This window comes from Carettochelys insculpta, chromosome 2, assembly GCF_033958435.1.
Source record: "Carettochelys insculpta isolate YL-2023 chromosome 2, ASM3395843v1, whole genome shotgun sequence".
NCBI lineage: Eukaryota > Metazoa > Chordata > Testudines > Carettochelyidae > Carettochelys > Carettochelys insculpta.
The window spans coordinates 268783705-268806832 of record NC_134138.1 but is presented as its reverse complement, the minus strand read 5'-3'; the positions used below and the strand labels follow the sequence as shown (position 1 = coordinate 268806832).

At 44.3% G+C, this 23128-nt stretch overlaps 1 protein-coding gene across 2 annotated transcripts; it reads left to right on the top strand.

Moving 5' to 3' along the window:
* The first annotated feature begins 1235 nt into the window (after positions 1-1235).
* Positions 1236-21196, top strand: CSRNP1 (cysteine and serine rich nuclear protein 1). Of its 2 annotated transcripts, none has more exons than XM_074985142.1 (5): positions 1236-1566; positions 11083-11281; positions 14127-14386; positions 15037-15333; positions 17117-21196. In XM_074985142.1, the coding sequence occupies exons 2-5, from the start codon at positions 11107-11109 to the stop codon at positions 18125-18127; spliced, it is 1743 nt and encodes a 580-aa protein (XP_074841243.1). In that variant the 5' UTR covers positions 1236-1566; positions 11083-11106; the 3' UTR covers positions 18128-21196. The 2 variants fall into 2 exon arrangements, with proteins under 2 accessions (XP_074841243.1, XP_074841244.1); XM_074985143.1 differs by lacking the exon at positions 1236-1566 and adding an exon at positions 2121-10154.
* Positions 21197-23128: the final 1932 nt, after the last annotated feature.

Below are 23128 nucleotides of genomic sequence, written 5' to 3'. Positions count from 1 at the left end.
ATGTGTCATCCTTTAACAAGCCTTCTTACAGCTCATTGGTACAGGTATTTCAAAGCTATGAACCCGATCTCCCTGACACCAAAGGTTCAACTCTGGGCTGCTTTAACTCAGTCATCCATAAAGGGACATAATATGGAGCAAGAGACCTTCAAAACCAAGGTTCTGGACATGCCACTAGGACAATAAAGATTCCAGAGAATTCATTATAAGCAGTGCTGCTTGTCCCAGTGCCCTTGGCTAACAATGTCCTCCTTCCTTTTACAAGCCAGCTGTCTGCTGCTTTGCACTCCCCACCCCAGCTGGTGCCTTTCAGTGATATTGTAACCTATTGTTTGTAAAATAACATATAGCTACTTTAACTTGTGGCACCCAAAGGATTCAGGGGTAGATACATTGCTCTCATTTACACATTTAGCATTTTTTTAGCCACATCGATTTTTGAACTCTTTATTACAAAGGTGGGCAGGCAATGGTCCCCCTAATGCTTCCCACCCATGTGTGGATTTTTCCCACCTATGTGTAAAATACGTTTTTTTATGTGCGTCACCAGAAACACAAAACCTAGCTTTGGGCCCACTGCTGATCAGCTGAGAGGCAGTGTTCCCTCTAAGGTGAGTGCTTGGGTGGCTGCCCAGGAGGGAGTCACTTGCTGCCCAGTTGATTAGGTCAGCACCCACAGTGGGCAACACTTCAATTGGTGGTGCACATAACAAAATTTAGTCCACTCTTGGATGGAAAAAATTAGAGGGAACACAGCTGCGGGCATTTGAACTCTTCCCGAATGGCCGCACAAGCACCCAACTTACAACACGGTGAGCAGGTCCCATTGTCGCCTATGACTGACGGGGAAACTGAGGCACGGGCCCAACATGAGGGTCAAAGGACCAGCAGAGAGGGGAACCCAGCATCTGGCCATGCAATTCTCCACAGCTGGGGGAAGCCAGGCTCTGGCTGGTGACATGATCTCAAGGGTCACCCAGCTGACCAAGGGCATCAGAGCGAGACCCCAGGAGTCCTGAGTCTGAGCCCCTCCCCCAGGCCGCTCGGAGGGGTGCGCCGTGCCCCGCTGCGGTGCGCCCCGCCTCGCCTCGCCTCGCCCAGGCAGACACTGACTCACTTTCTCCCCTTTCCCGGCTCCGGAGCTCTCCCGCGGGGGCGGGGGGAGGCAGGAGGACTCGCTCTGCTCCCGGCCGCGCCGCGGGGAGGGAGGGGGCAGGAAGCAGCGTGTGGGCTGGAGGCAGGCAGGGCTCTCGCCGTCTCTGGCTCCGGCTCCCTTGTCACCGCCTGCGTCAGCGCCCAGGAGTTTTCCACTGACGAAAAAGGGCAGCGCTGCTGAGCCCGGCGGAGGAGGGCGGCGCGGAGCCGAGTCAGGCGCAGCCAGTCCTTCCGCAGCTGCACACACAGCAGCGGCCGCTCGCCTAGACGATGCGCAGCTGAGCGAAGGCTCCGTCCGTCAGTCCCGCTAGCTCCGCAGCCGACCCGCCGGGATCGCTAGCGCCGGCTCGGTTCTGCCGGGCGCCCTCGTCTCCAGCGCTCGCCGCCCCCGCCGGAGGAGCCCGGGCGCAGGTAGGTGGCTCAGGCTGCGGCGCTCTCGGTGCCTGGCCCCGGGCTGCCGGGGCTCGGGGGCGCTGTGGGTTGGGGAAAGGCGCAGGGGCGCGGGCTGGGGGCTGCAGCGGGAGGGGCGGCGCGGGCAGGGGGCGCTGGAGAGACCCCCGGGCGGTGGGGGGCCGGAAGTCGGGAGGGGGCTCAGCTGAGACACCCCCCCCCGGAGGGGAGCCGGGGAGGGGGCGCGGGAGAAACTCCCGCCTGGAGGGGCGCAGCTGAGATCCGGGGTCGGGGAGGTGGCGCGGGAGACCCCCCAGACGGGAAGGGGCGGGCAGGCTCCGGACCCGAGAGCGGCTGGCGAGGGGCGCACGGCGGCGACAGCGGGCGGGGAGGGGAGCTGAGTCGCGAGGCGGGGCGAGGCGGGGCGCGGGGGACCTGGTCGGGAAAGGGGGGCGGTCCAGGACAGCGATGGAGGCGGGTTCAGAGGCGCTGGACTTGGGGGCGCCGCCCCCCCCCCCGAGGGGTGACAGCGCTTCAGCTGCTCTCAGCACCCCGGGCAGGTTTGCAGCCCCCCGCAACCGGCAGCGGGGTGGGGGAGGGGATGCGTTTGAGGGGTTCAGGCGGCACTTGGCCACGGTTCCCTGTTGCCCAGGGCAGGTGACTCGCTGGCTCCGTGGCCTTGCCCAGCCCTTGCTCCCCACTGGGGCGTTTGAGGCGCTGTTGGCAGCGCCGAGCACCGGACGCCTGGCCGGGTCAGGGCCACTTTGCTGGCCAACGTGCCAGGCAGCCCTGCTGCCTGGACTGCCGAATCCGGTTCCCAGGGAGACCCGTCCCGTCCCGTCCCGTCCCCTCCCCATGTGCTGCAGCGATACGCGCCAAAACGTTTCAAAAGAAGTTAATTAAGGAGCCCGGGCCCCCCAGCCCGAAGAGATAATGATCTCTGGCTCCCTGCTGGGCTATCAGGTCCGACGGGAATGCACACACATCCCCTCTGGCGAACTGACAAGGCAGGAGACTTCTTTTGCTTTTAAGGAATTTGATGCCTGCTTTTCTCCTTGCCTCTGTGGTCCCAGGCGGGCAGGGAAGACTCTTCACGTTGCTTTATCCGCTCAGGAAACGAAACTGGCTGCTGCCTGAGAGCCCTCCCCAGCAGGCATGTTAGAGGAGATGCATTTGGATGTAGTTTGCTGCCCAGGGCGCACGGTTAAAACCAGGTCCTTTTGTAGAGGTGGATTCTGAAATAGCTTCAGTCGCTTCACCTCACTCACAACAGGAGAAAAAATGACTGGCCTATGTCTTTTGTTAAGGCGCCTCATGCATCAAAACTACACATTCCCTGCAGAACATGACTTTTTATTTGGTGGGGATTCTTTGTTTTATCCAGAGAAAAAGAGCAGATTGCTTTACCTGTTTCAAGGCTGCAGTTTGAATCTTCTGTCCATATTTGAAAAAAAATGACTTAATAGTTTTAGCTCCCAAATTTGCAAAACGGGCAGTATTTTTCCATCACCACAGCAACACCTACTGGTTTAGAAACAAATTGATCAGCTGTATTGTCCTGCTGCCCAAACACCAAGACGGGAAGGTGCTTTACCCCACAGCTGTGCCTTTTCTGTGAAAAGTATGCAAATCAACTTCATCTTCCCAGAGCAGCTGTTCTGGTCTTAAATTTATTAAGTAAACAATCAGACTTTTCTTTAAGTTTGTCTGCACTGGGGGGAAAAAAGACTGGTAAAGTTTCATGGGCTTTCTTTCAATTGTGTGTCACACACACCTTATATATTCTGGTTTTAGAAGACAGCTGATACACATGATAACTTTTCACTAAAGTAATGCTGTCCTCCTAAAATGTTTAATGAAAAATTTGTTGGAATCACAGAAAAATTAAAAAATATATAGCTGGGAATGGAAATGTGTACTTACATGTCGATTGAGTTATCAAGTCATCTAATATGTTACAACTGGAGCTTTTCCTAAACAAACTTAAGTGAAGCCATCCAGATGCATAGGTTTGTTTTAGGGAATTTTTACTCTAATAGACCATACAGCTGCTGGCAAAGCCTTTAATAATTTAGTGCATGAAAAGCATGCACACACATAGGAGAAGAGGTAATGTACAGTGTGTACCTACTGGAGGACAAATATGGAAACCTGTTGTGAATTATGCATAAGAGGTAATCGAATAGAAGATTTTTCTAGACAAAGTGCATAGTGTATTTTCATATGTATTATAGTCAGATCACAGTCAAGTAGACAAGGAAGCTCAATTCCAGAAGCCAACTCAGATAATCTACTATTTATTTTGCTGATTTTTATTTACTTTTTCCAGTTGTCCAAAAGATACAGTGGCAATGTGAGGGAGTAAAGGCTCACCTCATTGCTTTTTTAAAAGGATTAAAGAAAGCACTTCCTAACTCTTTAATGAAACGATATTTTGGCATAGGAATAAACTTGCACTATAAACTAATTCCTGCTTTTATTCTGCAGCACTGACTAGTTCAGTTTTTGCTGTTACATGGTAGGCAGAGTCTATTTTTGCCCAGAGTAAGGTTATGAAACCTTAGACCCAGCTGGGTTAAAATGATCTAGTTTGAACTGGAAAGCAAGGCTTGTGTTTCTTGGAATACAGTCAGTGAAGCTGGTTATTCTTTGCTTTGCACTCCAGGCTTGAGCAGGAAACTGGAAGGGAGACTACATTTTTTTCGTGCACTTTCCTTTCTGTACTGTACAAGGATTTTGTTTTCTTTCTTTCTTTCTTTGTGGTAGCTTCCTCAAAATGCCTATATCAAACCTGGTGATATTGCATGCAACATGAGTGCTGTAGAAACCACTTAATATCCAGAGAATTAAAATAGTTAAATGAATCAATGTCAGTTAAGTCCTGATTATTAAGTAATCTGGAAACATCAGGGAAAGCATCTTTTTTGTAAAGGTGTCTGATATTTAGATGGTTAAATTAAAACCTCTGCTCTGCTTCATTTTTTGTTAATGGTAGATACCAAGGTCATCTGACCTGCAGTCAACAGAGGCATGGAGATGCATGCCACCTAGTCTGAGGAGAGAGTGTAAAAATTGCAGACTTGCTCACTGTATTTACTGTCCTTCCAGTCTAAAATACATGGTGGTGGTGTTTTAAAACTAATATTTGCTCTTGTCAGACATGCAGACTCACCAGAGCCCCTGAAAACTGAGCTGGATCTTAATCTGACACACAGATCAACAGAATTGCTAACTAATTTCCAGTAGCAGAATCTTTGTTCTTGTTGAGCCATGAGCTAGAAAGAACCTGCTGTGACTTTCAGATCCCAGGTTGTTGGCAGAGTTGTCATCTTTTTACTTGTAAAGGGGGCAGAGTTGATTGGAGCGTCACTGAAAAACGAACGGTTAAGTCCATCACAACATTTTTACACAGTTGCTTTTCAGAGGGGAGCTGCACCTTGATTTACTTCTTGTACAAATCTTATGTTCCTTCATGCAATGTCTTTTGAAACCAAACTTTAAAATGTCACTGCAGACCGGTCAGTTCTGATGCTTCTTGTAATTATGGATATCCAGCCTGATACTACTGAATGCAGACTCTGAGCAACTGGCTCTAGTATGAACTGTTTCAGTCAGTTGACCTACTGATTATCCTACAGCCATGCATTTGTAGAATTGTGTATAATATCCACAACCTGAAAATGCAAATAGTTTATGTTCTGTAATAAGAGACCTGCAACTTGCAGACACAAACATAATGTCTTTCAGGGTTATAAATAGGCTAAAGGACCACTATTGGTTTTGGTTGCTTTTCCTCTGGTTGACTAAATAAATGCCAAATCTTCTTAAATCTAAATTACTTGAAATATTTACTGTTGACATGTAGTCCTAGAGTTGGATAGTTAAAACATTAATTCCTTGCATTCCAGTGTATTAAGGCTTTGCCCTGTGACTTGCTCAGAGCCAGAAATAGGTCTTAGCAATTTCAATTCCCCTTCCCCCATTAGACATCCAACTTGCATCCTCTGCCCCAAGTTTGATGTTCAAAAAAAAAAAAAAAAATGAAGCGAGAGAGGGAGGAATGCACATCTGGGCTAAATATTTGTTAGAAAGTATTCCCAAGATAGTGGGAGTTGTGGTACTAGTGGAATTCCTGCGGGTTTGATCCATCGCATTATGTACTTGTTCAAAAAGCTGTTTTCAGTAAAATAGATGAGTCAGGAGTCTTAGCCAAGAACAGAATGTCTTTTTTGGCAACCAAACGGGAGATGGGATTATTTTAATTCAGGTTATAAGAAAAAAAAAAGTGAGAAAAATCCTTTTCTAGATTGTACTTTGCAGATTTTGTTGAGTACAAGAATAAGACCTTTTTAAAGCTGCTGTGTACAGTTTTGGTGGTTTATTCTTAAGTCCACATTTATGTTCTATATAGGCATTTGGATTCTGGGATACTGCAATTAAAATAGCCTCACTGGGTACAAGTTGGCAGTCAGGTTTTATTGGCTGAACCTTCAAGAGCCTAAGAGACATCAGAGTTTCCAAGGCAGTGTTCAGATCATGGGGCTAAATGCTACTCTCACCAAACAGTGGAAGAGTGATGGACTTTACCTCAAGTGTTCATTCAGTAGGATTTTCATTTTGGGTGTGTGCAGCCAGCAGCGAAAGTGCAGCTTCATGATATCTGTATGGTTCATAAAAAGTTTTTGAAAATGCTACCTGGGAAATGTTCCATCTCAAAATCAAAACCAGAAAAGGGAAAAATTTTCTTGGACACGGATGGAAGCAGTTTCAGTAAAAGTTTTTCCCCCTGAATTGAAAATTGTGTTTTGCATGATCTCTACTTATGCATTGACAGTGTCGTAAAATATTTGAAATAACTTGGCTGTAATGGGTTATTTTTTCTCCAAAGGTTTAGCTCACTTTATTCTTATGGACTATGTCTACATGGGCAGCTTCTGTTAACAGAGGGTACTGTCGATAGAGAAACCCCAGCTAAATTTCCGTCGACAGATAGTGTCTACACACAAGAGCAGTCCACTGTGTCAACACAGAGCAGCCAGACTGCCTTGGCCCTCTCTCAATAGAACGACTGACCGGAAGCTCTGCATATCAGGCTGCCCAGGGAACCAGAAGACTCTTCTGTTGACAGAAATGGCTACAAGGGCTCTCTGTCAACAGAACACTGTCAACAGAGGCGCTATACTTAATTGGGGGGAGGTTTAATAGTGCAGGCTGAAAAGCTGAGTTTTATCAACACACTCTTGCCAGAGCCCTTTAACCATGTAGACGCTCAGCAAGTTTTGTCAACAAAAGTCCAGTTTTGTCGACAGAATCTGCCTGTGTAGACGCAGCCATGAAGAGAAGTTATATATTTTCCCTCTCTTTCTCATCTTGGGGGAAATTACCTAATGCACAGTGAGCACTTCTGTAATGGACACTATTGGATTAAAATGCTACATTTCTGCTGCTTTGTACTATTGCATTAGGTAACACTAGATTATAACCTCCCTTGATCATGGTTTTGTGCTTCTGATCAACTATCATTAAGATAGCATGTTTATCTGTGGCATGATTTGCTGGAGCTTTATAAACAAACTGGAGTATGTGCCTTATTCATGAGCTTCTATGTTCAGTGTTAATTGTCACATTGGTACTTACCCACTTGATAATGAGATCACCATTAGCACAATCCTTTAGGTCAGCCAACTTTGAATGTCATCTTGGAAGTGCGTATACAGGCCACTTAAACAAAGGAAGAACAAATGTAGTTTGTAAGCAATCAGATGTGGTGGTGTTGTACCCTTTGCTTTCTGTTTTTCTTCACATGCCACCTTTTTGCCTCACACAAAACCAAGTAGTCCTGTGCCACCTTAAAGACTAACAGTTTGATTCATTAGGTAATGAGCTTTCCTGGGTAAAAACCCCACTTCTTCAGATTCCTTTTTGCCTGCAAGTAAAAACTCATGGTTTCAGTTCTCTTTAATGCTCAGTAGTGACTTATCTGTACAACCAAAGTGCCAAATATTTCTCCTGAGGCATAAATTGGTGAGTGGGCTGTCAGAGAGCAAGAAGAGAAGCCAGAACTCGAGGTCAGAATTTGGCTCTTAGGCTGGGTTGGAAGATGGTTGTGTCTGTGTTCAGCATTGGTGGCCCATGTGGACAGTTCAGTAGTTTATATTGTGCCAGGGAGAAGGGGCTTCACTGTAAGTAAGCCTGACATGAGCCATACAATTTCCCTGTTGTTTAGTTTTGTAGAGAGACCTGGGCTGTTTTGCACGCTTCCTTTTTTTTCTGCTTGACATCTGTCACTGTAGCCACTGGGCTGGTTCAAGTAGCACAATCAATGAGAAGGCTACTGCTATCCCTGTTCGTTAAAAGCTGGGATCCCTTACAAATGATGTATCTCAGAGTCTGCATGTTGGGGTGGAAGGTGACTGTGACATAACAAGCAGCTGCAAACGCATGTATCATATGCCAGTATGCTTTACAAATGAGCTACCCACAAGCAGAGAGGCACGAGGGAGTGAATTACTCCTTAACACAACTGGGCTGCTTTAAACTACTTTTCCCCTGTGCTCAGAAATAGGTTGGGGGGGGAGTAACAAGCACTGAAGCAGGCGCCATTGAGTACTATCTCAGTCACTCCTAATTTTCCAGCTGTATAATTGGCACAGACTAGTAAAACTGAGCTGAGAAAAACCTCAGACTTCTGCACAAAACTTGTTTCAAACCCCATGCTGAGAAGATGAGGGAAGGAGGGGAGGCAAGCCACTGAGGTCATGGTCGTTTTGTAAAATGGGGGAGAAAGCCCAGAGTACAGTGGGAATTAATACTAACAGCTAAGCCTCCTTTTGGTGGCTTGGTTACTTGGGGAGTTCTTGGTGAATAGTCTAGTGGTGGAAAGCTAAATGGAAAGTAGCAAAGAGGTTAAGCCAGGTGTCAGGTAGTACATGGGGTGTTACTGCTGGAAGAGATCCAAATCCACCACCTCCCCATCTGTTTTGGATTAAGGCCAAAAAAACAACTGTGGTAAAACCACCTGCAATGCTCATTCTCTCTCCTTGTCATGTTAGAGCTGTCAGCAAAGGGTATAAAAAACAGCCTGGGGGAACAGTTACTTTGTCACTAGTATGAAAATATTATTGAAAAATGCTCTTTATTGAGCCCAGTTTCAGATTAGAAAGTTACAGAGTCTAGGGCCTTTGAAGCCCCAATACTGCCATGCTGCAGTAAATAATTAACTTTCTTATAACCAAAGGGCTATTACAGCCTGCAGTTTTTAACCTTTTAGAGGCTATTGTCTAATGGAAAGCTGTTTGTCAACATAATTAATTGCTGTTTGTATAGAACTTTGAAGATATAAAGTGCTATATAGACACACTAAGTAGTACTATGCAGTGCTATTGACATGTTAAAATCCCATCATTAAAAGGTTTTGAAATATGCATTTTTGAACCCATCCTGCCCCAGTACTTGGCAGGAGCTTTTAAGGAAGAATTAACATAGGAGGATATGCAAAGGAGGTGGTAATACAGTTATGGTCACAAAAACGCATTTATGCTAATAGCAAAGTTTAACCTTGATGTGCTGCAGGAGAAGAGTCCTTCTGGCTGTCAAGCCTAACGCTGGGCTGTGTAAGATTTCAAGCTTGTTTATAATGCTCATGTGATACATCCTTGTGCTCAGATTCAGTGTCGCATTAAAGGATGCCTTTGTATTTTTATAGAATTAAATGGAACGCTCGTGGGAGATTCCTGAATTTTGTACAGTTGAAGAAGTTCTATGTAACTTTGTAGTAAGTAGCTTAGTACCTGTTAGTGTCCAGAGCCAAGCTTCAGTTACAGGATGTTTTCTGATACATTAATTCTTACAGTGTGACTTTTTACATTTTCACTGTAGACCCTTTTTTGCAAGGCATATGGAAAAGAGAAGGGGTCAACATCCTTCTGCCTGTCTAATTTCCCATGTCAGCTGTGTTTGGCTGCGTGGACTTTGGATCCAGTTCCATTCCTAGCATTCAGTGACACTTCCTGATAATAGCCTCTTAGTTTCATAGACTTCTAAAACTGCTTACTAAGAAGCAGCACTGCTTGTGTCATGCCAAGTGGCTGGAGCCACTGCATCATCCCGCCCTCCGTAAGAGAGTGGGTGATTCTCATAAATTGCACCTCCTTCCTTGCCAAAGGAAGTTTCTGAACTCTAGCTTGAGGGTTGTCATGATTTGTAGCCTCGCATGTTTGTTCCTGATAAGTATACAAATTCACTGCTTTGAATCATAGTGAGTCATTCTTCCAGTAATAATCCTGTCGTGATGTCTGGGTATGTGCCCACCCACTGCAAACCTAAATAGCCCAGTGGTAATTTCTATAAAAATAGAGAAGCAGCCAGCGTGTTGTTTCCACGGTTTTGTAGGTCTTTGGACCAAGCAGAATTCTCTCCAAGAGTGCTCAGGCTCCATGGACTCTGAGCTGTGGAGTAATTGATGTGATTCCGTTGGTATACTGGATGTAGTGTTGTGTCTTTTTGCAGCAGGAAATTCTTATTCTAAAGATGCTAACGGATTAAATGTGAAGTTGTTTGGTGAACTGAATGTTGGAAAAAGAAGTGAAAAAAATTTGAAATCCAGACAAGTACATAACTATTTTGGTTTTAATTAACTCTGTTGCTTTTAATTGGTACTGTGTCTGATATATAACACAAAATAAACACATGGCTTAGTGAACCGTGGGGCTGAATCTGAAAGAAACTGAGAAGAAGGGTTGTTTCTTGCACTTGATGTATTTGTATTTCAGTGCTTCATTTAATAAGTCCCCAGGGGACTGAAGCAAGTAAATCCTGCCAACCAATTGTTCTCGACAAACTGGCTTCTTTTTTGCAATTAGCAAGGAACTAGAGCTGTAACTGCATAGTAAGTGACTGGGCAGAGAGTTAACATAAAATGTAAAATGTAATGCTTATTATTTCTTAACATTGTTTTTGATGGACTGACTTTGTGGAAGATCTGTTGTCTTTCTGTGGGTGTGCAGTAACCTACTGCCATTTGGTATGATCTTAATGTGGGTGGAAGGAAATTCAGCTGAGTTGCCAGAAATACAGTTTGAAAGCAGGGTGAATTAGGTAAAAAATGTGAACCTCAAAAGTAGGAGTGATTTGGATATATTCAGAAACAAGAGCAGTTAAAGCAGTAACCCTTTATATAGTGGTAGAAATCAGGGGCCAGTTTTCATGGGTGGAATTAGGTGATCTAGAAACTGAAACTGTGGTGTGTTTTGTCACCTATTAAGGTTGTGAGGGAATAGCCTTGCATACCGGAAGGTAGCAAATACGTGAATACTTAATAGGTGGCCTGAATATTTTTCCCTCTGATCTCTAAGTGCAAAGGGGTAAATGTTACCCATATGCAGAGGGCAGGCACAGAAGCCACTGAAATTCCAGTGGAAGTCCTCAAAATAAGGCTTCAGTGGTACTTGGTTTATACTCGTTTTGTTTCTCCCTGTTCTGGAGCAAATTTCATCCTCAATAAAGAAGAACCATTGTTGCCTATGCTTTATTTTTCAGTTATATGAAAAACACCAACCAACCATGAGCGGGGTATTGAAAAGGAAGTTTGATGAATTGGAGGATGATGCCCCCTACTGTTCCTCTTCCTCCTGCTCTCCTTTCTCCTCTTCGTCGGCCTCATCTGGCTGGGAGTCAGAGGAGGAAAACTCCCAAAGCGACAGCAAGCCCAGCACTGCCTTAACCTCCAGTTTCACTCGTAAGTATCCCAGGACAGTCTGTGCTGTTCAGGTTAGATAGAGGGACTGTAATCTTGTGGAGCCCACATAAGTCCATAGGCAAACAGATTTTTAAAACATGGCAACCTCACTCTGGATGGTGGTTATAGTCACTCCCAGGATCGTGGCAGACACTGATTTATTCATTGGAAACTATGGAATAAGTCTATGAAATCTAATGTATGTTATTTTATACATATGGTCCCTTTACTTAGCCAATATTTTAAGAATAGTTTTCTTCAGCTGTTTTCTCCATTCTCTGGTATAATTTGTAACAAGTTTATAACTTTACATAGAGGCCCTAGTTTGTGAAGATAGGAGCTTGGTGTTAAGTACCTAAGTCTGCCCTCAGGTATCTGAATGGTCTGCTAGGGGCCTAAATGTTAGTTATAAGTGCCCATTTAAAAAAATAGTGTACAAATGATTAACCGGTAGCTTAATTAGTTAATGTAAACCACTTCAGATCTGTTTCATAAGCAAACTGGATAACTTGCCAAATAACATGACACATTTGACACTGGCACTGCCGCTGGGACAGACAAATGCTGTTTTGTTTTCCTCGCAGCGATTGCCAATTTGGGTTGCTTTGGGGGAACGTTTGGAACATCCTCACATGTCGTTCAGAAATTACAATGCACACAATCTTCAGCTGCGGGAAATTACCTTACCAAGTAAATGGCACTTGAGCACCAAAACTATCTTGCTGTTAAGGTCCACTTAGCAGACATACCCAAACACGAGCTGGTCTGAGAAGGCAGTAGAAGTCTTGTAATAATAAAGAGCCTCATTCTTTTTTGTCTTCTGGGTTTGTGAAATAACAGTGAACTTTCTGTATGCTCTGGCTCAAGTGAAGATTGTCAAGAATGAGAAAACAATTTGGGGGGTGGAGGAGCAAAAGAAAAATGTACTAATTTTATTTTTTGTGGGCAGGGCATTCTGGTAAAGAATAAATATTTGTAAATGGTTGAGCCAAGACAATACAAAAGTGCATTGCCTGGAGGGAAGATATCATTAAATTGATGACAATGACTAGTCTGAGCTCTGGAAAGCTTTGCTGATAGGTTGAGTAGCGCTGGCCTGGCTAGCTACACCAATGCTTCTTTTGTCTAAAACTAAGAAACAGTTGTTTATGCATTGGTACATGAGGCTTACTATTAAAAGCAGACATGACTAACTGCAGTTCTGCATTTCACTAAGCTTCAGGGGCAGCTGATCTCACCCCGCCTCTGCAAATATCCTTTGAGTTTACAGCTGATACTTAACAATTCAATATCTATAGTAGTTTTGGTAAGGAGGGGAAGGACATGGCTTAGGCCTAGGATCCAGGGATGTGAGTTCCTTACAGCTTGCCCTGCCAATGATTCTTTTTTGCAAGCTCAAGTCACCGGATCTTCTTGCAGCATCAGTTTTCCATCTGTGAAATATGGGTGATTGTTCCTCTCTTGTTTGTGGTTAGAGTCTAAGCTCCTGCATGCCATTGCTTGGTGTGTGTGTATAGTTCCTACCATTTAGGGTTCTACTACTGATCTAAGCTAAACCAGCGTGAACAAAAATTACACCAGTTTGTGTGTCTGCTCTAGGGCATTGCACCAGTATAACCAGACTAATGCAGGATAAATTCCATTAAACGCGTGCAACTTTTCATGGACAGACATGGCAAGTTTTTAAATTGCGGTTTTAGCTGAGAGGGTAAGATGGGATGGGAGGCCACTGTCTTTGGGAAGATACATCCTCCCAATAACTGCAGTCTTTCCATCTGCCAGGTGAGGTCTGTTTAAATAGTTGTCAATGGTTTGAGCTCTCAGATCTGATTATGTTGACTAAGAATTCATCCTCTTTCTATGAGAATTTAGCAGAGATCATGGGCCAACAAGCTAAATTTGCCTCTTAATGCTTCTTCCTAATGTGTTCATGTTTCAGGAAAAAATAGTTCCTTAAGCCAATATTACTGTAATTGTGCGTTCCTTTTTACATGTCCTGTTCACAACAAGGTAACAGAGTGATTCTGGAATTACTCCTGTGAACTAGTAAACTTAATCTGTTATATTTATATTCACACTAGGAAATCTAGAGCAAGATACCTCTGGAGAGGTTATGTTTAAAACTTTCTAACTACATAAAGCATGGTATAGCAGTTTAAGATAAACCACTGTGTTGTACTGCCAATGTTTATATTGGGATAACCTGTATAAAGATTAACATCTCTGCAGCTGCTCTCAAATTAGTCTCCTGAGAATAAACTGCAGATTCATAGTTCCTCCCAGTGGATGTAAAAGGAAGTGCCACAAAAGCAGCTGGTGGTAATTGTGTGCTCTGCCCCCATGTAAGCTTAAGCAACCAACCCATTTGGGGGTCAGCAAAATAGCATCTGTGGAATAAACACAAGGCTCTGTAAAAGCTGTGATTCTGCCAGCACACAGAGAGGGCACTGAGGTGTTTAAAATCTTTCTCACATTGCCATGCACCCTTACACACACTATTTCATTAAGCTCTGCTATACCTGAAGAATAAGTAAATGTAAATTTCCTTGAAGCAATCAGTGTGAAGAGGATAAAAGTCATTGCTTCTTAAAAAGCATAATCAGTCTTCCCTGCAAGGAAAAATATATTGGCTAAGATTTCTTCCACCAGCTGCACATGCCTTCAAGTGAGTTTGCTTACTGCTTTAGGGTCCATCTAGAGATACACTGGCCTAATGCTCACTTGTTGTTTTACTTCGACTAACTGGACATCTTACAGTGTGTTTGCAGCTATTCGCATTAATGTACGTCTGTTCACAGGACAGGAATGTTGGCCTCATGTGTCTCTTTCATTTCTGCCTCTCTAGCTACATCCATCCTGAAGAAAACCAAGCGGCTAAAGAAGAACAATGTGGAGTTCGACCAGGTCACTGTGTTTTACTTTCCACGCTGCCAGGGGTTCACCAGTGTGCCTAGCCGTGGTGGCTGTACCCTGGGGATGATGAGCAAGCACAGTTCGTGCAAGCAGTTTACACTGGCAGAATTTTCAAAGGAACAGGACAATGTGCGGAGAGAGAAACTCAAAAAGCGGTTAAAAGAGGAGAAATTGGAGGCAATGAAATGGAAGGTGAGTAATAATGTGGCACCATTTATCAGCTGGTACAAGTCCTCATAATTAGTTTATGGCCACTTTACCATGAGGAGCGTCTCAGAGGTCCATACCTAGCTCCCTTAGGAGCCAGCGTTCAGGTGGAGAAACAAGCAGCTCAGTACTCTGTCTTCCAGAGATAAAGAAGCTGAATTCCCTGATTTTAAACTTACCACGCCTTCAGCGGCAACCTTGTCCCTGTGTGCTCAGCGGCTGTCTTGTGTATCTGTTAGGAGGTGTAAAGGTTTGCCTTCTTGTCCTTGGTCAAATGTTCCTTCTCCCACTTGAGCACCAGGTGTTCACGTCACCAACCAAGAAGCTGCTACATTTCAGAAGCAGGATGAGACCTGTCCCTTCCCCCCACTTAGTTTCTGCCCCCCTGGATCTTAATAGCCACCAATTTTAGGTCACTTTTCTCTGACTCTGCCCCACAGACGTCTCACTCCTACCAGAGGCGCATGGCAGAGACTCGTTTGAGGTGTAGTAATAGCAGGTGTAGGGGTATATGCTGTGATGGCTTACTTCCAAGTGTGTGCTTGCTTGTACGGCTGCCTGTTGGCTAGAGCGAAAAGCATTTCTTTAGTGTATGCGGTGCACTGACTCGCTCTCCCTTTATGCTCTGGGCACAGCTAACTGTGAATGGCACTACAGAGTCAGAGGAGGCCAACCAGCTCACTACTGAGGACATATCCGATGATGACGTGGACCTGAGCAATATGGAGTTGGAGGACGGCTTCTTCCTCCAGCCCTACCCTGCCAAAAAGAGACGCGTTCTACTCAAAGCCGTGGGGGTGAAGAAGATTGACAGAGAGGAGAAGCGGGAGCTGCATAGCATCCGCCTGTCCCGTGAAGACTGCGGCTGTGACTGCCAGGAGTTCTGCGATCCAGAGACCTGCAGCTGCAGCTTAGCAGGCATTAAGTGTCAGGTACATGCCACTTAGGCAGCATGTGGTGCATGGAGCCCATGAGGATGTATGAGCGAGGTTAGGGCTGAGATGAGGGTGAAACTGAATACTAGAAGGATCCTTGCCCGGGTTGGGACTGTATGGAGAGCCAGGCTGTGGGGCAGCGTCTGCGGACTTGACACAATCAGAAAGAAAAGCAAACAGGGAAGGTTAGCTCGCTTTGGGCAGTCTCCAGTGTAGATTAGGTCTCCCTGCTAGCAAAGCCTGATTGTAAAATGCACTCATTCTAACTCGCGTTTAAAAATGTTTACTGGCAAAGGGACGCTGCTGAGCTGTTTACCTGCGTGCGTACTGATTTTTGTTGCTTGTATTTCTGAGCATAGAAAGTTAGACTCTTTTACTCCTCTCAAGACCATAAGGCAAAACGAGAGAAGCAGTATAGATGAAGTTACAAGATTTCTGCTGGACAGCCCCCACCTTGGGATGCCTAAAGTCTGCTGCATTTCTTTGCAGTCATTTGCACATCCCAGTGCCCTTCTCTTCAGCATGTTTCTGCAGATCTACCACGTGGAAATTTGCACTCTGCTGCTGGTTACTTGAAGGAGGACGGATGCATATTTAATGTTGCACTGTCTTGCCAAATCTGAACAGGCAGGTAGAGCAAAGGGCTTCATCAGAGGCACATGTCTAGAAACTTAAACCATGCTTTTAGGTCACATGTTAGGGCTTGATTGTCTCCCTTTGGATTCCCTGGTTTTTCTTAGTATGTATCCCAATTCTGTCAAACAGGCTGGTGGTCTACAGTCAACAGAATGTGACGTAGTGTGTAGCTTCAGTGACTTCCTCCATTTTTAAGCACTCCCCAAGAGATGAGCTAGCATCAGACTGAGTTGGCCCATAATTCCATTTTGGAATTGGTGTTCAGTTTCCCCTTGTTGATGCTTGCCTCTTGAAGTATGTTTTGCAAGATGCATTCCATGGGGTTAGAAATGTTAATTCATTTTATGACACAGCTGTGAGGGTGGAGGTGGAATGTGTGCAACCTACTTTACGGCACATTTCACACACACTCTTCTAGTGGCTGGTCCTCTAAGGTGCATCCAACAAAGTGCCAGTTATTGCAGTTAACCCTTTAGTTCACATGGCAGAAGCTCTGCTTATTGCCAGCAGTAGTCCTGAGAGCTATTCCCAGGGGCTACACTGATAGCTCTTGTTTTGCATGCATATGATGTAATCAACACATAGCTTTTTATATAATTTGTCCCGCATCTTACATGCACAGCAGCACCAACAGGCCTTTTGGGCGAAATAGGAGGGAGCCCTGATTCTCTGCCTCCAGAAGGGGCAGGGCCATGGATAGAAGGAGCAGGGCTTGGGTCAGTCAGTCCTGGGTTCCTCTCTCTGAGCCACCACAGAGGGGCGCACAGTGCTCCGCAGCGTTTCAAAGGAGTTGTCTTTGCTCCACCCCCGTGGGTGGGCCTGTCCATGCACACTTCCTTTGAAAGGGAATGTGCTTTACCCCTTCAACCTTTTCATCCCCTTCCATGCTTCTTCTAAAGAGAGTTAGATTGTTTTTACCTGCTAGCTGATAGGCGCTCTTGTGATGATGTGTTCTCAGAATCGTTGAATAGAGGCAGTTTCTACTAAATAAATCTTGTTACACTGTTGTTTAGGGTTTTCCTCATATCATTCAGTCACTTTTTTTCCACATTGTCCTGGGGTTTGTGGGACCTGTGCCTAACAGCAGCTAGGCCTGAGGAGAATCTCGTAGGTCTAACATGTTATCTTCTTTACTCCATGGCAGATGGATCACACTTCATTCCCTTGTGGCTGCACAAAAGATGGCTGTGGAAACACAGAAGGGAGAATAGAATTCAACCAGGCTAGAGTGCAAACTCACTTCATCCACACCATCATGAAACTGGAACTGGAAAAGAACCAGCAGAACAGTGATAGGAACGCAGAACCTGAGGCATCGTTCAGGGACAGACTCCACCCATTTGGGTGTTCCTCAGGGAAAAACGTATTTGAGGAGAGAGCCGTCCCACTGACTCCAGTATTTCAATTCAACATGGACCTGGAGACTGTTGGGGAGAACAGCTGTAGTAGCGATATGACAGACTCTTCAGTTTCATCTGTTCAGAGCGAGGATTTGGAAGAGCAGTACGAGAGTGTCCCATCAGATAAGTCTCAGTCTGACATTGATGACGACGGCCTGGCAAGGATACTCCATTTCAATGATTCGGACATTGAAGACAATAGTAGCAATTGCCGAGATAATCTGAGCTGTTTCCATCCTGCTGACTTCTTTAGTGCAAACATTGAAGACCAGTGCGGTACCACTGCTGAAAAATTCAGCCCTGGAAATTACTCTGGTCATTTGTCAAACATCTCTGAATGCCTGGATGAAAATGCCAATCAGGATGCTGGTTGTTTTCTAGATGAAACTGCTGACACACACTGTGATGGGCTTTCTTGCTGCATGTCATCCTCCACAGAGCAGTGCTCAAAGAGCTACACAGATCTCAGTCTTTCCTCTGACTCCTTGGATCTTTTTCAGTCATTCTCTGACTATAACTTGGGACCTCTTTATAGCTCCCTAAAGGAATATGAGAACCTTGATAACTTTTCAGCATTGCAGTTTCAGTTGCCTAATTTTCCTGGCTTTCCTCAGGCTGGAGATCAGAGCACCTGTTTCCTGGAGTCTCTCATTGGCTTGTCTGAATCTGTCCCAGAAACCCCCGTCCCTTTTACAGACAATCAGCTCTTAGAAGATGCTATTAAGTCGTCACTAATGGAAACAGTGAAAGTTTAAAAAAACAAAAGCAAAACGGAAAACTGAAATTAAAACTGAAGAGCAAACTTTCAGTGAAGGAGAAAATACTACAAAAAGCTTTCTAAGCGTACAAATTATTTTTGGTCTTTTTAGAACATGGACACTTTGAAATACTGCAGCTACAATCAGTTCCGTTGCTGTTTGTGGAAAATTTATAAGCTTTCATAATTTGGAAAAAGCAGAAGACTTTCAAGTATGAATTTACCTGTGTTTTGTACAAAAAGACCTGTTAAGAAATACTCCTTGTTAACCTTGCCATTCAGACACAACTGCCCCTTCTAGAAACTATTCCATGTTGCAGCAACTTTTTAAAACAACTTCTGAATCCATATTTATTGTGAAAAATGATTTGCATAAGAGTGAGCCTGACATGCTCTTATGTTTAGAGGTTTACAGAAAAGATCCATACACTATATCCATAACCATTTTTCATCTATTTATTGCAAATTCCAGAATTTAAATAGCCACCGAAGCTTGAACTAGCATGAAACCTTATTTAAATTGGTAATACCTCAGATGTATTATGTGTACAATCATATTTTTACATAATATATCTGTATTTATTTATTTTTTACCTTTTAGTACATGAATAGCACTGTGGTTTATTAATGACCTGGAAGTGCAATAAAGTCTTTAGTAGCAGCACAGATCCTAAAGACGACAACACTGTTTTTAAAAAGAGACGGAAAGGTATTCACTTCCAAGATAGTAACAGTCCTTTTCCGTCTTTGTATAACATTTCTAAAAGAGCCTAAGCAAGGTGAAGTTTGTGGGGGGTTGGCTTTTTTTCATAAATAAAAACATCCTTTTGGTAGCTAAGAATCCTTTCATGGATGGGATTATACGATGTTACGTGATGTCCATAATTCTGCTATGGAAAACAACTCCCCCAAAACTGTTCCAGAAGTAATATGAACTAACTATATTTAAAAATCTTTTTTCATAAATTATTTTATAATTTTATTTAATTGCCTGAGGATTTGGCCATGAGATCTTTGGTGATCTATTATGGTGCCTGAATATGCAGAGGAACCATTAGCAGCTGCAGATGTAGTGAGGGGGACCTTTCCAGTCTGTAGAACTTGATAAGAACAAAGCAAACCAGAGCGACGCTGCTCATGCTCCTGATCTAAGTGCCCCTTAGTGCACAGAAGCATCAAGGGTCTAACGGTTGTAAACCATAATGGGCCAGACTGTTTATATGCCTTTTCTAGCTACATTGATACAAGTAAAATTGATGAAAATGAAGGTATTAGATTATTTATTGCTTTTATATGTTTTTAAAAACCTACAGTAAAAAAGTAAAGCTGAAAAATATGGAGCATCTTTTTAAAAAATCAGTACAAAATCCAGCAGTATCATTTTAAAGGGTGTTAGAGGCCTTCTTAGGCATGTGTGTTTAAATCAGTCTGAAAACAGGTCACTGGCCATACACTTAATTGGACACAATCTGTATTTTAGCAGTACACTAAGTGCCTATGCCAGCAGTACTAATGTATGTTTGTCTAGTTTGTATATCCCAATATCATGGTATAAACCTACCAGCTTTAAAAATTAGTTTAAAAGATTAAATTTCATATGTGATGCTGTCATACTGGTACTTGTGCAAGAGCCAAATGGGGACCAAAGAATACACTTTTTCTTTTGAATGCCCAGTGTCCAGGAAGTTAAAGGTCCAGCTCCAGCTATTTTAAACAAAAGTTGCAAATGTAACAACAACCAGTTCTGAATGTAAACCTACCTGGCATCTGCTTTGCTGAACAGGCTGGCGTAAGCAGATTCCCAACCAAGAAAAAATGGTGTCACTTTGACTGGTTTTAGGCTAAAACACAAACCCTTATGAAAAGCTAGGCAGAGCACTTCCATTGGCTGAATTGTAAATACAGCAGACTATAAAGATCACAATGATTTGCACCTGATAGAATGTGAATCATTTATTAACTAACTGGCATGGCAAGTTGTTCACAGCTACCAGCAGTTAGGAAGTTTTCCCATACCAGTAGAGCTATTTTGTGGATTGTAGATTTTTCACTTGTACTGAGCTGGTTAACTTTTAAGTGGTCATAATTATCACCAACTGAACTGTGACTCTTTACAGCTGTGACTAACAGCTGGGTTTGAGTCTAGCTGCAGGCTGCATTGCTGGGGAGTCCATTGGTGCTGTCTGATCAGACTCCACCTGCCTCTCTGGGACACCCTGCATCTCACCCCTGAAGTGTCAGCTATCCTGACTTGAGCCCCCGCATTCGTTCCACACTGGAGTCCTTGCTAAGGACCCTGCACTGTACTGTGCAGAGCAATGGTACGCTTGTGTACAAGTCTCACCTAGCATGTGTTGCAGGGTGGGACTTGGCTGCCATGCAGGAGAGCTATTGTAGGTGAACTACTGTCAGACAGAGGATTTCAAGAATTTTGCTTTGTTGTTCTGGAAAACCCATTCAATTGTCTAATTGGTGGTCATTTCTATTCTTCAGACTGCATCCAAAATACTGACAAAATGTGTCCGGTACCATTCTGTATTTATTGGCACTAATGTAAGATTATGTTTTAGAACATTCCTAGGTTTCTCTGCATATCTATTATTTTAAAAGTGAATGATGGGGATAAAGATTCCTGCCTTCATGGATTTTTTTCTATAATTTATTCATTTTATTTGTGTTGGTGCCAAAAAAAAAAGACTTCCCCCCCCCCCCCCTTTTTAGGGCACTGAACTGTAAATATATATATTTCCCCCCTCTGTACCTGTGTAAAAAGTTGCCTGTTAAACAGTTGAAAAACTGGGTATTTATTGACACAATCTGTAATTATCTAATGTATTGATTGAAACGCTTTGGTTTCAACATAGCTTTATTTTAGCTTCCTTTGTGTATATATTGTGATTATGTTGCTTAAAAGTACAAGTAGGAAAAAAAAAAAGCTTTATTTTTACTTTATGCATTTTCATTTGTTTAAGAAAAGCATATTTGTCTACAGCTGCTGTCTGTCATTTCATCACAGCAATATGAAGAAATTTCCATTTACACTCTCAATAAAACAGTTTTGTTTGAAGTCGGTGGCGCTTTCGCCTTTTTTCTTGGCCATTTCAATCCAAGTGTCCTGAAATGTGCTAGCCAGGGGCGGGCAAGATACAGCCTGGTGGCTGGATCTGGCTCACTCCTGCAGCACAGAGCAGAGCCTTTTAAAGCAGCTGGCTGCTCCTTGTGACACACTGCGTTGCAAGGGGGAGGGCTTTGCTCTGCCTCTGCCCCAAGGCAAAAGCTCTTAGCTTCTATTGGTCATAAAAAAATATTGGCTGGTTTCTGGCCAATAGAAGCTGAGCTATTTTGCTAGGGGCAGAGGACAGCACATGAAGCCCTTCCTCACAGCACAGAGACACACATGGAGCATCCAGCCCCTGTGAGTGGGCTCAGGCTGCTGCCAGGAGAGGGTTGCTGACCTGGAGCTGCATAGGTAAGTGTCTCCTGGCTGGAACCTGCCTCTGGCACTGTACCCCCTTTTGCAGCCCAACTCCCTCCGAGACCATGCACCTCTTTCCCCAGGGCCAGGGTCCTCTCCTGCACTCCTGCCCGCTCCCAGACTCTGAACCCTGATCACCTTTCCCAGGTCACCACCCAAATCCTCTCCATCCTTCTCCCCACAGCTCCCCCTCACACTCCACACCCTCTCCTGCACCCCAGTCCGCGAGTCCAAGCTCCGTCTGCACCCAAGTCCCAGGTTGCTCGGGCGGCAGCAGCTCCAGCTGTGGCACTGGAGCCCTGGGCTTCTCCAGCCACAGTGTGGCTTGGCCCTGGGCAGCTCCAGCTGTGCCTGCCCCTCTCTGCCCCCAGCGTTGCAGTGCCAGGCAGCCAGAAGGCAGGAGATGCTTCCTAAGGAGCCCCTGAGCTGGCCAGCAATGCGGGGGTAAATGGAGAGATGGGATACAGAAATAGAAGGGTTCCCCCCTACACTCAACTCATGCCAATATGAAACTGCATAAGTCGAGTCCATGCGAAACGAGGATCTACTGTGTAACTTAAGTAGTCTTCATCATACCCTTATGTTACTAAGGGTACAGCTTCACGGGGGCAGTGCATTCTTAAGTGATATTCACCTAATATCACTTAGTGGTAAGTGATGATAATATCATAGTGGTAAGATGAGGTAAAATCCTTGTGGAGGCCAGGCAGTTGATAGTTTTAACTTGGGGTTGGTTGAGTGATTGTGGGAGAGCTTTGATTTGCTAGCATGTGTTAAAATTGCAAACTACTTTTCCTTAATCTGATCTCAGTTACTTAAAAATTCACCTTGTTTTTCCTAGTGAAGACAAGGCCTATGGGAATATTGAGGATAGAGTTTTTACTTTATGCTGACTGTATTAATTAGCTTGAGCTAATCACTTTTATGACTACAACACTAGAACCTCTCCAAACAGCCTGTCCACAATATTCTGTAGTACAGGCTGAACCTCCTCCATCCAACCCCCTCAGGACCTGACTGGTGTCGTATGAGAAAATTTGCTGGATCACATGAGGTCAATAGTGTAGCACATTACCAACACTTCCACTGCTTACTGGGCTCTTAGAAGACATTGAGGGGTAAATTACAGCTAAATAACAGCACAGAACACCGAGATCCAGGACTGTTGGCTGTTAACAAACTTTATGGGACCGTGGAAAACTTGGCTGCGTCCCTGATAAGTGGTTGTTCAGCTAACTAAAATCATGCTGGATTCTGGATGTCACTGGAAGAGACAATGCTGAATTAGAGAGGTTCAACTTATAGTAAGGAATGGACTGGAACATGAAGGGTCACTGGAGATTGCAGCTCCTTTCTGTCAGCCATCTCTGGTCCTTCACACCAAATTTTGCACCATCTGGGCACTTCCTACTGCAGCTACCTAGAAGAAGGGCAGAGCTGAGCCCTACATTAACTCCTCGCTTAACCTTGTCCCTGTTAACCTTGGTATGTTGCTTATCTATTAGATCACAAGTTCATTTAAAG